The sequence below is a fragment of the Nannobrachium achirus genome (assembly GCF_963921795.1).
Source record: "Nannobrachium achirus genome assembly, chromosome: 7".
NCBI classification, from domain to species: Eukaryota; Metazoa; Chordata; class Actinopteri; order Myctophiformes; family Myctophidae; genus Nannobrachium; species Nannobrachium achirus.
In genome coordinates this window covers 38,384,004-38,398,633 of record NC_137816.1, presented here as the reverse complement: position 1 = coordinate 38,398,633, position 14,630 = coordinate 38,384,004, and the positions used below count along the sequence as shown (strand labels likewise).

The following is a 14,630-nucleotide window of genomic DNA, read 5'->3' as shown; positions in this document are numbered from 1 at the left end:
ACACAGCTCCACTTCACACGGGTGTGATTTTTTATAAAACACACACAAATGTATGAACAGCAAAAATATAGCCTGCTATTTTGTGTGACACTATACATGACAAAGTAAAGCATTAGCTAATTCATGGGGGGAAAACATAAAAGGTTGAAATGTGGATATATGAGGATTCTAGACTTTCTACCCACCCAAACAGCAACAAAATGAAGGTTGTTGCCTGGAAACTTGAAACCCTGTATTGATCCTGTCCACTACAGTCGGTATAGTGTAACTCCCTTGGTGGCTGCAACACAGCCTTGGCAACAGTGGTTGTATACAGATGGGGGGGACTGCTAACATGCAGAAAATCATAAATTGTGTGGCAGTGTGTAGTGGAACATGACCCCCAAACAATTGCCTGTTGACTGCATGGTAATAAATCATGACACTAACTCTAAGCTGTCCTGTCAGTGAGGAACAATAGCAGAGTCATTCATGCAGATTGCAAATATTTATTTTTTCCTGATATGACGCCTTAACAACATATTAATATAATTTTGTCTATTTAACATCAAGAAGCCTAAATCAGGGGTCTTCAACGTTTTCAGGCCAAGGACCCCTTAGTTGAGAGAGATGAAGCATGAATCATCAGTGTATTTTGGATTCATGTCAATTTGTGTTTTCAGATATTTAACCACTTGAACCGTCAATACTTAATTCTGTATATAGTCTGCTCTTTTTCCCCTCTACACCAAACATCTTTGCCGAAAATAGACGATCTACAAGCTCACAACGCCTTGCAGCGCGAGGTGTTGTGAGCTTGTAGATCTGCTATTTTTGGCCAAAGTTCTCAGAATATGGACACTAGAGTTCAAGTGGTTAATATAAACAAGGGAAAAAAAGGTTCTATCACTTAGTTTTGGAGGACCCCCTGTAGTAACTCTGAGGACCCCCAAGGGGTCCCGGAGCTCCTGTTGAAGTAGCCTGGCATAGCCAGCCTATATACGAATTATGCAGCTAACTAACTGCAGTATCTATCCCCTCCTTGTTTTAACATGGGTGGATGGTCTAGCTGAGCTAGGCTACTGTTGAAGACCCCTGGCCTAAAGGTTTGGTTGTTTGAAGTTGTGCGTTTCAATGTGAGATTCCTTCATCTAAGACTGGCCCAGGGCTTGCCATATTGATTGAACGCTTTCACAGAAAAATCTTTAGTATTAATATAAATCTGAGAGTGTAAAAATGGACCTACAGTAGATGGACCTGGTCAATGCTGGACCAAAGGGGAATCAGATGGTTTGTTGGATGGTGCATGCATTCATCAGCCCATAAGAAACATGTATCCACAGATGTTGTGTGTACTGTATACAGTGTATATTTGTGTCATATAGGCCTACCGTTCAACATGTCGGCTTATCTGTTGAACAAAGCCATAGTACTGTACATGTTCACTTCACTGCCTGCTGTTGAAATTAACATCTAATAACAGGAGAGGTGCTCTGCTTCGTAAACAGCACATCAGTCTTTCTTTGCTCAGAGCATTGACTCATTTGTTAATGGTAATATTGAAGGTGAAAAATGTTGATTTTGGCTTGTTATTACAGGCAGCTAATATATGCTGGTCCATGTTTTATGGCTTCCGGGCTCTAAAATTGTTGGTTCATTGTGTGGGCTAATCTACATTAGCCCTTCGGGCGGCCGAGCTTCTAGTCTATCTAATGCGACAAATCTCTGTCTGTCTGTATGTAATCCGCGTATCTCGAGAACCGTTCGTCCCACCGGCTTCAGATTCGGCACGCGCGTTCCCCACCCGACGTGCGGTTTTCCGAAACCGGCGTGAAACGTTCTGAATCTCCTTATGCGGAGCTGATTGTTGACATCAGGCCTCGACCCGACCCGACGTGCGGTTTTCCGAAACCGGCGCAAAACGTTTGGAATCTCCTTATGCTGAGCTGATTGTTGACATCAGGCTGTTCTGGAGGAAATCAGCGCAAGCGCTGACTCATTGTGACATCACTTCATAAAAGGCTCTGACATCACGTATGCCACATGAGCCAATGGGCATAAATGGACACAGGCAAACGGTCAAAACGGGTCCTATGACAACAGGTATAATGGGGTTTGCATTAAAGGGGGAACCGGCACTACCACATGAGTCAATGGGCATAAATGGACACAGGCAAACAGATGGTCAAAACGGGTCCTATGACAACAGGTATAATGGGGTTTGCATTAAAGGGGGAACCGGCACTGTGTCTGCAACACAGTCGGAGGCACAGACAGATACAGAGATCTCCATAATGGGCATAAAGGGACACAGACAAACAGATACAGAGATCTCCATATACAGTATGGGCATAAAATGCATGCAGACAGACAGATACAGATATCTCCATATATGAGCATAAATGGACACAGGCAAACAGATGGTCAATACGGGCCCTACAGAGATCTCCATATATGGGCATAAAATGGACGCAGACATACACATAACTCCATATATGGGCATAAATGGACACAGGCAAACAGATGGTCAAAACGGGTCCTACAGAGATCTCCATATATGGGCATAAAATGGACATAGACAGACAGATATCTCCATATATGGGCATAAAATGGATGCTTACAGACAGATAACTGTTACTCCATATATGGGCATAAATGGACACAGGCAAACAGATGGTCAAAACGGGTCCTACAGAGATCTCCATATATGGGCATAAAATGGACGTAGACAGACAGATATCTCCATATATGGGCATAAATGGACACACGCAAACAGATGGTCAAAACAGATCCTATGACAACAGGTATAATGGGGTTTGCATTAAAGGGCGGGGCATTCATTCCCTATTTACATTGTTCCCGAGTTGGCCAGGGCGCCGACTAGACGCTCGGCCGCCTCTAGTTAACTTTTAATGAGGCGTCACGCTAGACGGACGGACATAATCTGCAGGTTTTCATACTAAATAGTGACCCCTGATGGCAATCTCTGTATCTGTCAGTCCTTAGGGGCATGTTGGTTGGATCGGCGGTTCTACTAAAAGATTTTGTTTTGTATAACTGCATCGTGAAAGTACAGTAACGGCAGGGGAAGCAGCTAAGACCGTAGGCAAAAATCTGAGCTATCTGTGTGTATATGAAGATCCCTGATGGCATCGCTAGGACTAAGTCTCTGCGTGTCTGTGTGACGCAAATCGCATATGTGCCCATATATGGAGATCTCTGTATATGTCAGTCCATATCCCTTTTATATGGGCATGTTGGTTGGATCGGCAGTTCTACTAAAATGTTTTGTTTTGTACAACTGTACATTGTGCAAGTACAATAATGGCAGGGGAAGCAGCTAAGAACATAGGAAAAGATCTGAGCTATCTGTGTGCAACAGTTGGAGTCTTTAGAACCAACCGTGTGCCGTGAGACCCAAGGCATGCTGATTCGGGACCCCATGGGTCAATTAGTTGTAGGGATGTCTCAAAGTTAAATGAACACTGATGATTTCTTCTGTGCTTTTAGGGGGTGACCTACCCAGCCTGTCATGGCATATGGGCCAAGTGGGCTCCCCCACTGGAGAGGAGTCGCCTGGCCACCACCTCATTCTGTGGTAAATAATATGTCTTACATGGTGGACTCATTAGAATGGGCTGAAATTATGCTGTGTATTTCTATGTACTGAACTAAGAGCTCTCTTTCCATCCGTCTCAGGCTCTTATGCTGGTGCTGTCATTGCTATGCCCATGGCTGGGATTCTGGTGCAGTACTCTGGCTGGTCGTCTGTGTTCTATGTCTATGGTAAGATGGATGGGTGAGACGTTGTGTCATCCTGGGTGTGCATGCATGTGTGCATGCATACGTTTGTGTGTGTGTGTGTGTGTGTGTGTGTGTGTGTGTGTGTGTGTGTGTGCGCGCGTGTGTGTGTGTGTGTGTGTGTGTGTGTGTGTGGGTGAGAGAGAGAGAGAGAGAGAGAGAGAGAGAATGAAGGCCAATACACACTCCTTCTGACGTCTGAAAATCACCCGGTTCAGAAAACCTTCCCCGAACGATTGTTTGGAGACTCAGGACATCTGGAGGCGCATGGGTTCCATGGGTTCCAAGGAAAGGTTCTGGGACTGCCTTTCTGAAGCTCGGAATGACGAGTTATATCACCTCCCATTTAGAAGAAAAGTTTGGGGGGTCGGACGGTTTATGAGCCGCTCTTGAGTCAAGAAAGGAAAGCGAATTAAATGGTTTATCATGAAGCTCAATGTATACTCATCGAACGACAGTGTCGCTTGCCAAGAGGAACTAATCTAAAAGATCGGTTCTTCTGACAATGTCGTGCGACAAAGTGTTAATCAGGTGTAATTGTTCCATTGATGGCAGAAGAAGATCTTGTTGAGAAATATTTACACTTGTTTGACCATTGATATCCTGTAGCCCAGAAAAATGTTATGGTCTTGATTGGCAGAGAGTCCAGGGAAAGTGAAATGGATTTAACCGGTCAGGCAGGCAGGCTGGGTATTGATTTCTTTGGTCGATGTTTTGGCGTGTCTGTGTAGTACAATAAATATCCAGCACCCTTCCCCTCTCTCTATCAGGACTGGATACAGTTAACCATCCTGTCTGAGATTTATTCTCAAGGGCATTTTGGAAAGAACAGCAATCCAAATCTTACATGTGTTATTATGCAACTACTGTACTGTACGTGGTAGAATTGATTGATTATTTCATTAGACAAAATGGAGAACAGTACAAGTATAGTCAATACAATTGAAATGTAGTACAGTACAAGTACAGTTAAACACCCTGCCTAAAAGGAACATCCCAAATAAGACCTTTTACGATCTTTTTTTACGTTGGAACCCCAGTATTTAATTCATGGACAAATCACGGAATCAAATCTGTGGTAACATTTTAGATTTGAAGTTCTGCAGACCTCTAACATGCTGTCTGTCTGTCTGTCTGTCTGTCTGTCTGTCTGTCTGTATGTTGTCTGCCTGCCTGCCTGTTGATGCTGAGCAGGGTGTGTTGGGTTAGTATGGTATTGTTTCTGGATCTTCGTGTCTTACGAAAGCCCGGCCGCACACCCAACCATCTCAGATGAGGAGCGCTGCTACATTGAGGAGAGCATTGGAGAAACTGCTAAGCTCATGGGTCCTGCTGAGGTGAGGGTGACTGGACAAACAACTCAGAGTGTACAAATGGAAATGATGTAACTTACCCACTGCTCTTAAATCTAAAAACAACATAAACACTGTGCGAGAAACATAAGAAGAAATACATAAAACAAACATTAAAAGCATCTGTAGCAATTGCATTTTCAGATAGAATCTGCCACCAAACCATTCAGCATTTTTTTTTAAATACCTAAAATCAGCTCATTTACCGGTATTTGCTGATCTCTCAATACTTTAAGTGGTTCCACGTTGCAGGACGGACAGCACACACAAAGGCTTGATGGCCAAGTTCAAATCTTACAGTATGTAGGTATAGAGAAGAGGATGTTGTTTGATTGTAAACTATAATTACTTGTTTTGTGTGATGGTGAGAGGGAAGCGTATTATTACGCATTATTTTGTGCTTTAACTATTGAAAAATAGCAGATATACAAGCTCACAGCGCGGCACAGAGTGCTGCGCTGCGAGCTTTTATGAAAAATCGTGAAAATGTGTGCAAGTCCCCCATCGCAAAATCCCTCATCTCAAAATATTTAGTTCCTGGGACCCCCCAGAAGCAAAATCTGAGTTACAAATGTTCGCCTAAAAAATACATATATTCAAAGATTTGCACACAGATTTGCACACTGGAGGCACGCATGTAAAACAGAACACCATAACCTGTTGTAGACTCGGATGTAGGGATGGGACACTATCAAGCAGGCAACAGGTATTTTTGTTGATGACAATACGTTAAAGTTAAATATTTATGTAAAAAAATGCTTAGACAATGAATCCATTCTTATACTCCACTGTAGAAATTTAAAACCCCCTGGAAGAAGTTCTTCACCTCCATGCCTGTCTATGCAATCATCGTGGCCAATTTCTGCAGAAGCTGGACCTTCTACCTGTTACTGATCAGCCAGCCTGCATACTTTGAGGAGGTGTTTGGCTTTGAGATAAGCAAGGTAAGACAACAGTGTGCACATGCAGGTGCACGCACGCATGCACTCACACAATGTTATTATTTGGTATGCGTGTGTAGCAGTAGTGGCTCAGAGCCTCTGCCTGCATGACCAAAAGGCCTAATATCTCCCCCATCCAAGAGGAAATGTCCCTTTAGGCTAGGGGAGACCTGGGTTTAATTTACAATGCGTTACAATGGGAAGTGCTTTGTGCTTTTTCCAGCACTCTCCGCAAAATCTAGAATTGTGTCAGAAAGCATTATCATAATTAATGCGACACATAGAGTATACTGTATCATGTGCTGTTGGATGTATCCACAGAAATACAGTAAAAAAAAGAAAAGGGATATATATATTTTTAAAGTAGGCTATTTCGGAAGGCCTTTTCATGTTAAATTGTTGAGCAACCACCGTCAGCAATATCCTTTTGTGCTTATTTTCATTTATATGTTTTACCTTCCTTTATTGATTATGTGTTTTTAACCATGTAGCACTGTGGGATTCCCTGTGAATGAAAAGTGCAATACAAATAAAACATTATTATTATTATTAGTAGTAGTAGTATACCCAATGATCATTACTGTATCTAAGAGGAAATAGGCCTGTGGCGCTCTATCTTTAACTTTGGTTCGGCAATCTTCAACATTCTTTTGCGTTGTGTACTTCTGCAACCTTCCGCGTCCTTAATGCATTGTGTTGCTACGCCTCGCTGGTTTTTGCAGCTCAGTGATGTGTGATGTGCATGGCTGTAGGTTGGCATGCTGTCTGCTCTGCCCCATCTGGTGATGACCATCATTGTGCCCATCGGAGGCCAGCTGGCCGACTGGCTGCGCACGAGGAACATTCTGTCCACCACCACCGTCAGGAAAATCATGAACTGCGGAGGTGAGAAAAAAAAAAAGAATTATCAATTTCAACACCTTCCCTCTGAACAGCTCCAGGGGCGTGTTTTCACACCGTTTAGATTCGTATTCAACATATTGGTGCTGTCTGGCTGTTTAGGACATACTGTACAAGACTGGCTATGTCTTATATCAGTTGATATTTGTTTTTGTCACAATATAGTTCTAGATGTCATGTTGTGATAGTATAACTGTAACTGTTAGATTGATTTAATCTGTCATGTACTGTATGTCACTGGGTGCAAACTGTGTGTATCATGGTTAAATGAACTGGCATTATGATGGCTGACAGCATGTGGCCTGTGTGTGTGTGTGCGCGTGTGTGCGTGCGTGCGTGCGTGCGTGCGAGCGTGCGTGCGTGCGTGTGTGTGCACACGCGTGTGCGTGCGTGTCTGTGTGTGTCATCCTTTGTTTACTTGGTAGGCTTTGGCATGGAAGCCACCTTGCTGCTGGTGGTGGGATATTCCCACAGTAAAGGGGTTGCCATCTCATTCCTGGTCTTAGCGGTCGGCTTCAGTGGCTTTGCTATTTCAGGTCAGTACGGTAAAACAATACTCTATGTGTCTACAGTTGAAATGATGTGGCTTTAGTCTTTGTTTTTTTCATCATGATATCCAAACATGATATCCATACCACCATACTATCCATACAACAATTCAATATCCTGCCAAGATACAGCAGCTCACTGTTCAATCGTCATAGATGTTGCATAGCCAAAGCATCGTCTAAAGCAATGGTTCTCAAACTTGGGGTCTGGACCCCAAGTGGGGCCCCCAAATATTTTTTTCACTCAACGGTCAAAAGAACAACATACAGCATAAGTGTATACAGGGTATCTGCACATTTAAAAAGTGACAATGTTAGGACTTTCAAGACCGTTTTAATACCAAACTGGCCAAATATTATGTAAGCAAGAGGGGAACATTGTGAAAATAGCCGATCTACATGCTCACAACGCCTCACAGTGCGAGGCGTTGTGAACATGTAGTTTGGCTATTTTCACAATATTTATCTGTGGAACCGAGTCACATTAAATGTAATACCTACAATTCCAAGTGTTTCTCAGGGTGGGGGTCCCCAGTTCAAATTTCACTTCAGGCAGCATGTGTGTATTTGGTCTATCCGACTCTAGGGTCTACATTTCTCAATGGAAGCGTAGGGAGACCACTGCCAACCACTGCAGATGCTAGTTATATTGTATTGACATGCTCAAGATAACATAGTCAGGGGATATTAATAAAACCTGGGAATAAATTCCTTACCAAACAATTTCTTCACCAATGTGTTCGTAAAGGTGTCTAGTAACATACCGTTATCTAACAAAGATTGAAATTCAACATCCCTAGGAGAATCTTTGACAGCTAGGGTAATTCTGGGTCTCATTCACTTACTATACACTATACCAGGGGTATTCAACTAGATTAGGCAATGGGCCGCAATTGTAAAATCAATTGAAGTCGGGGGCCACAAGACTGATTAGGCAGAGATGGGCACAAAATACAAGAAAGAATATATATATATATATATATATATTAGGGCTGTCAAATGATTAAAATTTTTAATCAGATTAATCACAGCTTAAAAATTAATTAATCATGATTAATCACGAATCGAACTATGTCCAAAATATGCCATTTCTGTCTGTATATTGTTGTGGAAATGGAAAGATAAAGGCGGAATAAGGCGGATACATTTATACAGTATGTACTGTATGTATGTATGTTTACCAGTAAGACTCCCTAATCGGGAGATAAGCGACCGTCAGGTCGCAGCGTGATTTTAGGTAAAAAAAGTATGTGTTTTTGCTTTTTGCCGGGGGTCCCTGGGGGTCCCTGGAGCTGCGGGGGTCCCTGGAAGGGTGGAGGTTGTGGATTTGCAGACAAGGAGTGTGTATGGAAATTTTCACATGGATAGGGGCAACGATGGCGGAGATATGAGTAGGGCAAAAGTGTGACGTCACGTGACAGACAGACTGACGTTTTGATAGTTACTGCGACCTGGCGTCACAATAATAATCATTAGTATTGTTTATTTTAATTATTATTATTAAGGAACTCCAGAAATCTCAGTTGGAACTGTTACCCCAGCGACCCGATGCCGGATAAGCGGTTGAATATGGATGGATGGTGGATTATTTATTTTAGAGTAGGCTACCTTATTTACCATTTATTGTGTAACAATAAAACACAGGCTTATAGTTTAATTATTGGAAAATAAAGAGCCTAAATGCAACAATAGTAGGTTTGTCATTCATGATGGAAAAAAACATTTTGGGGAAAAGTGGAACTTGAAAGTCATTGAGGGGGAGATGATTATTTGATATCTGTCTGGGCTACAGATAATTCAATCAGTTGACACACGCAGCACAAGCCAAGCTGTGCCGATTGTCTATATGTCAACTAGCCTCGTTAACCTGTGTTACACAGCTGGCGTAGTGTTGAAGACAAACGATCACGCATCCGATCGCGAGCATTTCTCTGGATCTAATGCAAGCAGTTGAAGCCTAAACTCGTGGATTTTAATGTGTTGCTGTTGTCCTCTCCAATTGAACAGCCAAAGGTGTAGTATATCTCTATTTCAGATGTATTGATGATCCGTTATTAATCCAGTGGCAGCAATGTTTCCAAGATGTTATTAGCAACTGTTTTTCAGGCAGAGTCACTCTCTCCCTCTGCTCTCTTCTCAGTGAGTGAGAGTGAGAGTGAGAGGGGGAAGTGGGGGGGGGAGGGGGAACAGGCTGCGCAGAGGGCAGCCTGTGTTCTCCTCGGCTGCAGTGAATGGGGTTGGTTCGGTTATGCTGCACGTGCGTTAATCACGTTAAATATTTTAACGTGATTAAGCCCAAAAATTAATTACCGCCGTTAACGCGTTATTTTTGACACCTTTAATATATATATATATATATATATATATATATATATAAAAAGTATCTAAATACTTGGTCTAATACTGACTGACCAGGATAATGTCACCAAGTTACTATCCTGGTGACAGTATCCTGGTATTTCCTAGTATTTCACATAATTTTTTTTTGGGCTTTTTATTTGATAGGATAGTAGACTGACAGGAAATGGGGAGAGAGATGGGGAATGACATGTGGCAAAGGTCGTCCGGATCGGGAATCGAACCGGCGATGCCAGCAGGCATCATAGCCTAGTATGTGGTATGCGCCTTGACCACTAGGCCAGCGGTATATCACTGCTAAGGGAAAAAATGACTCCCAAAAAAATGCTTTAAGTAGCATGTGAGGGGTCTAACTAGGCACCTTTACGAACACATTGGTGAAGAAATCGTTTGGTAAGGAATTTATTCCCAGCTTTGACATGTGTTCTGATAATATTTCCTGACTAATAACATGATTATGAAAGATTTGCCAAATCTAAATGCCTGGCTTCAGTGAGATCCCGGTAGATCTCTCACTGTGGCTTACAAAATGTACCCAAAAGTGCCCATTTGGTTCCATTTCTATGCTCTTTGGAGCTGACATGAAGGATTTTGCTGGTGTGTATAGTCATGGCCAAAACAACAAAAACCTTGGTTCCTATATGCCTGCTGTTCCTCAGCCTTCTCCTGGAGTGTTTAATAATTCATCCCTGGGCGTCCCTGGGGATGAGAGCGGCACGCTGTGCGCAGCAGCCAGCCAGGACACTCACTCATTCAGCCAGCCAGCTAGCGTGGGGGAGGTGCCGAATGTGGAGCAACTTATTGCTTCTTCCTTCTGCAACAAGATGGCTACTATATTTTGTACCATTTTATTCTGCCACTGTGTCTGGATTCTGTCGCTGTTTTGTAAAACAGTGGTTCTCAACCTTTTCAAGCCGCGACCCCCAAAAATCATATTTTAACTGGGGACCCCCCCACCCTGACGAGCACTAAGAGTTGAGGCATTACATTTTATATAACACGGTTGCGAGGCGTTGTGAGCATGTAGATCGGCTATTTTCACACATTCTGCCTCTAATATTTGACAATTTGTCATTTTACAGGTATTAAACTTTATGTTGGTTTGTTTACTGCTGTGTGAGAAAACAAGGTTTCACATTAAGTTAATCATCTGGGGACCCCCAGGTTGAGAACCACTGTTGTAAAGTACTGACATACATTGCAACAGGACAATATCTCAGTTACGTCTCATTCTGATTATAGATTAATTTTGTTCTATCAGGTTTCAATGTGAATCATCTGGACATTGCTCCCCGCTACGCCAGTATCCTGATGGGTATTTCAAACGGTGTGGGTACTCTGTCTGGGATGGTATGTCCACTGATCGTTGGTGCCATGACAAAGAACAAGGTGGGCCTCCTCTTCATTGACTTTCTATGAGTGATGATGGAGATATTTATAAGCCTAAGCAGTGGAAATAAACATAAGCATATGTGTAGGCCTAATAGTTACTACTATAGACCACACCTACGTTGACTTCTAAAGCATTTGTATAGATTCATAGATATACTAAAAATATAATGCTGTTAGTTATAATTTACCAATATTGTTGCATTGTTTTCAGTTTCCATGAAACCCTGCCTTATAATAATGTAATATTAAACCAATCGCAATGTAACGTTTTGTATTCGGACAGTGACAATTTTAGCAGATTATATATTATCATGATTGATTATGTGTGACGTTATAGAGTAGATCATGTGTTCGTTGATTATATTAATATCTAGTTCTTATGATACATCATTGATACGGGATAGCTTGTAAGAGTCTAGATGTCTCACTAGGACTGAGTAGCCAGTGTTTTGGTAAAGCCTATCTTGTTATGGTACAGCTCGTCCCAGAGGCCTTGGAGCCATACAGTATAACTCTAGCGTCTTACCATTCTTCTGGGCAGAACTACTTTACCACCAGAGTGTTAAAGGAGTAGTTCACCCCCAAAATTACTTTTTTTTTTCCTATTGATTACTCATGCCATGGAGAGTAGAGTTCAATAATATTTTATGTTTTTTGTCACATTCCTAAGACAAAAATTAGATTCAAGTACATTTACCCCCATTGATTTCAGATGGGGACCCGTTTCGAAACGGGTCCCCATCCGGAACGAATGGGGGTTAATTTATTGTTATCACGTTTTTGTCTTAGGAATGTGACAAAAAACTAAAAATATTATTGAACTCTACTCTCCATGGCATGAGTAATCAATAGAAAAAAAGTCATTTTGGGGGTGAACTACTCCTTTAAACTGTACTTCTGTCCATGATATCATTCATGTTACATAAAGCATAAACACCACCACCTAATACATTGTCTTGTCTCCTCATTTTCTCATTGATTATTGATTGATTACTGATTTCCACCACACAGTGAATTACAGTTTTTCCCATTGCTTCACGCTTGCTTCTTTAGACTCGAGAGGAGTGGCAGTATGTGTTCCTGATCGCGTCCATGGTCCATTACGGGGGTGTGATCTTCTACGGCATCTTTGCGTCGGGAGAGAAGCAGCCGTGGGCCGATCCGGAGCTGACCAGCGACGAGAAGTGTGGCTTCATCGACGAGGACGAGCTGGCGGAGGAGACCGGCGACATCACCCAGGGTTACGGTGCTCCTCTGGCGCCAGGTTCGGGCAAGACGTACGGAGCCACGTCCTCACAGGCCAACGGCGGCTGGCCCGGCGGCTGGGAGAAGACGGAGGAGTACGTTCAAGAGGAGGCGGCGCGCGGAGGAAGTTACGGATACAGGCAGGACGAAGACTACTCCTAGACCAGGGGTTTTCAACAGGGGGTCCGGGACCCCTAGGGGGTCCTCAGAGTTACTACAGGGGGTCCTCCAAATCTTTGTGTGATGGAAACCTTTTTTTTCCTCCTTTTTTATATTAACCACTTGAACCCTAGTGTCCATATTCTGAGAACTTTAGTCAAAAATAGCAGATCTACAAGCTCACAACGTCTCACGCTGCGAGGCGTTGTGAGCTTGTAGATCGTCTATTTTTGGCAACGAGGTTTGGTGTAGAGGGGGAAAAAAGAGCACACTAAGTACAGAGTGAAAGGTCAAGTTTATTAGGCCTAAGTATTGACGGTTCAAGTGGTTAAATATATCTGAAAACACAAATTGACACAAATCCAAAATACCCTGATGATTGTGCGATCATCAGGGTACAATTAAACTATATGGAATCTATGAAAAGGTTGTGGGGGGGTCCCTGCTTCATCTCTCTCTCAACTAAGGGGTCCTTGGACTGAAAACGTTGAAGACCCCTGTCCTAGACCAAAACGACTTAAACCCCAGGCTCTGGTGCACCAAGTACAGGTTTTAAGTGGTAAATACGCAGTGAAATGCTCAGTGTTCTTTTAACTCTGAGAGAGTGTACATACAATTGGATAAATTAACACTGAGGATTTTAACTGTGTACATCACATTCACTATAAGAACATTTGTAGACAACTTTTGCTGTGTTTGCGTCAGTTTAGTCCTAAAATAAATGGTGTGAACAAACAAGAAATAAGAAAAAAAAAGAGAAATTACAATCCATTGTTGTATGTTTGCACAAATTCAGAACATAATTTAAAAAGAAAAAAGGCCTAAAGATTATTATTGTAAAAATACAAAATAAATAGCAGAAAATATTAAATATGATAAAAGTGTAACACATATCAAATTGGCAGGTTGTAAATGTATTATTATGCATATGGATATATTTGTTTGGAGTGCAATTGCGTGTAACCACCATGTGAACAATGTTCATCTCATCAGCCAGAGCTTTTTGATCATCACGTACAGTAAAATCCTCAATATTAAAGGAAAACGTTGACGATTTCCAACCTAAATTCTATTGTTCTGACATGAACAAGCTCAATAATACAGTGTGGCAAACGATGACGTCAAACAGGTTGTTTCTCACCCTCGAGCGTATGGAATATATACGCCTGGTGATGTGAAATGACTTGACATTTTGTTAGGGAAACAGACATGCACAGACATGCACTCCGGCCTTTTCCTCCTCTTTGCCAGAAATTGCAGATTTACAAGTTTACAACGCTTCACAATGCGGCATGCTGCGAACTTAGACCGTAGATCGGCTATTTCCGGCTAATGTGCCCTCCCCCCAGAATAGGAGGGGTTTGTTTTAAAGTGGTTATGTTTTCCTTTGATTTAACTCTGAGGGTTACATTTACTGGGTCCATTTGAGTCACTTTTTACCCTCTCAGAGTTAAATCAACACTGAGGAATTGACTGTGCGCAGGGTTGTGTGCCATTCATATGAACTGACCCCTAACTGGGTCTTATTACAATCCATCTCCTTCACAGTGTACAGATATGTCACTACACAGAATCGTAACCAGAGACTAGACACTTTGCTAACAATAGGCTGAACTGCATCTCTCCTGAATGCACTGAGAGTACTGTCTCTTGCACAATATGGGATTATTTTTCTTAACATTAGTTTGTGTGAGTGTGTACTGTGTGTGTGTGTGCGCGCGTGTGTGCGCGCGTGTGTGTGTGTGTGTGTGTGTGTGTGTGTGTGTGTGTGTGTGTGTGTGTGTTTTTGTAAAAAAAAAAAGAAAAGAAAAAAGAAAATGTGTCCTTCGTGTACACATAAGTGACCAGGCATAGAGAACGTGTTTTAAGAATGGCATAATTGTCTTTGTTATACTGTGCTTACAGCTATTATGACTTTTGGTCCAATTGCATCATCGTTTGCCATTTGCAGTGGT

The 14,630-nt window shown here is 42.2% G+C and overlaps 1 protein-coding gene across 1 annotated transcript in view; it reads left to right on the top strand.

The window, feature by feature from the left end:
- The window catches only part of slc17a6b (solute carrier family 17 member 6b), a gene marked incomplete at both ends in the record, with an annotated part of 21,776 nt that extends 9,098 nt beyond the window's left edge, over positions 1-12,678 (top strand). The window contains 8 exons of the mRNA XM_080729229.1: positions 3,490-3,577; positions 3,679-3,765; positions 4,975-5,117; positions 5,927-6,076; positions 6,826-6,958; positions 7,399-7,509; positions 11,141-11,268; positions 12,325-12,678. Of these exons, the coding sequence (XP_080585355.1) occupies positions 3,490-3,577; positions 3,679-3,765; positions 4,975-5,117; positions 5,927-6,076; positions 6,826-6,958; positions 7,399-7,509; positions 11,141-11,268; positions 12,325-12,678 (1,194 nt within the window). The remainder of the gene's footprint in view (positions 1-3,489; positions 3,578-3,678; positions 3,766-4,974; positions 5,118-5,926; positions 6,077-6,825; positions 6,959-7,398; positions 7,510-11,140; positions 11,269-12,324) is intronic.
- Positions 12,679-14,630: the final 1,952 nt, after the last annotated feature.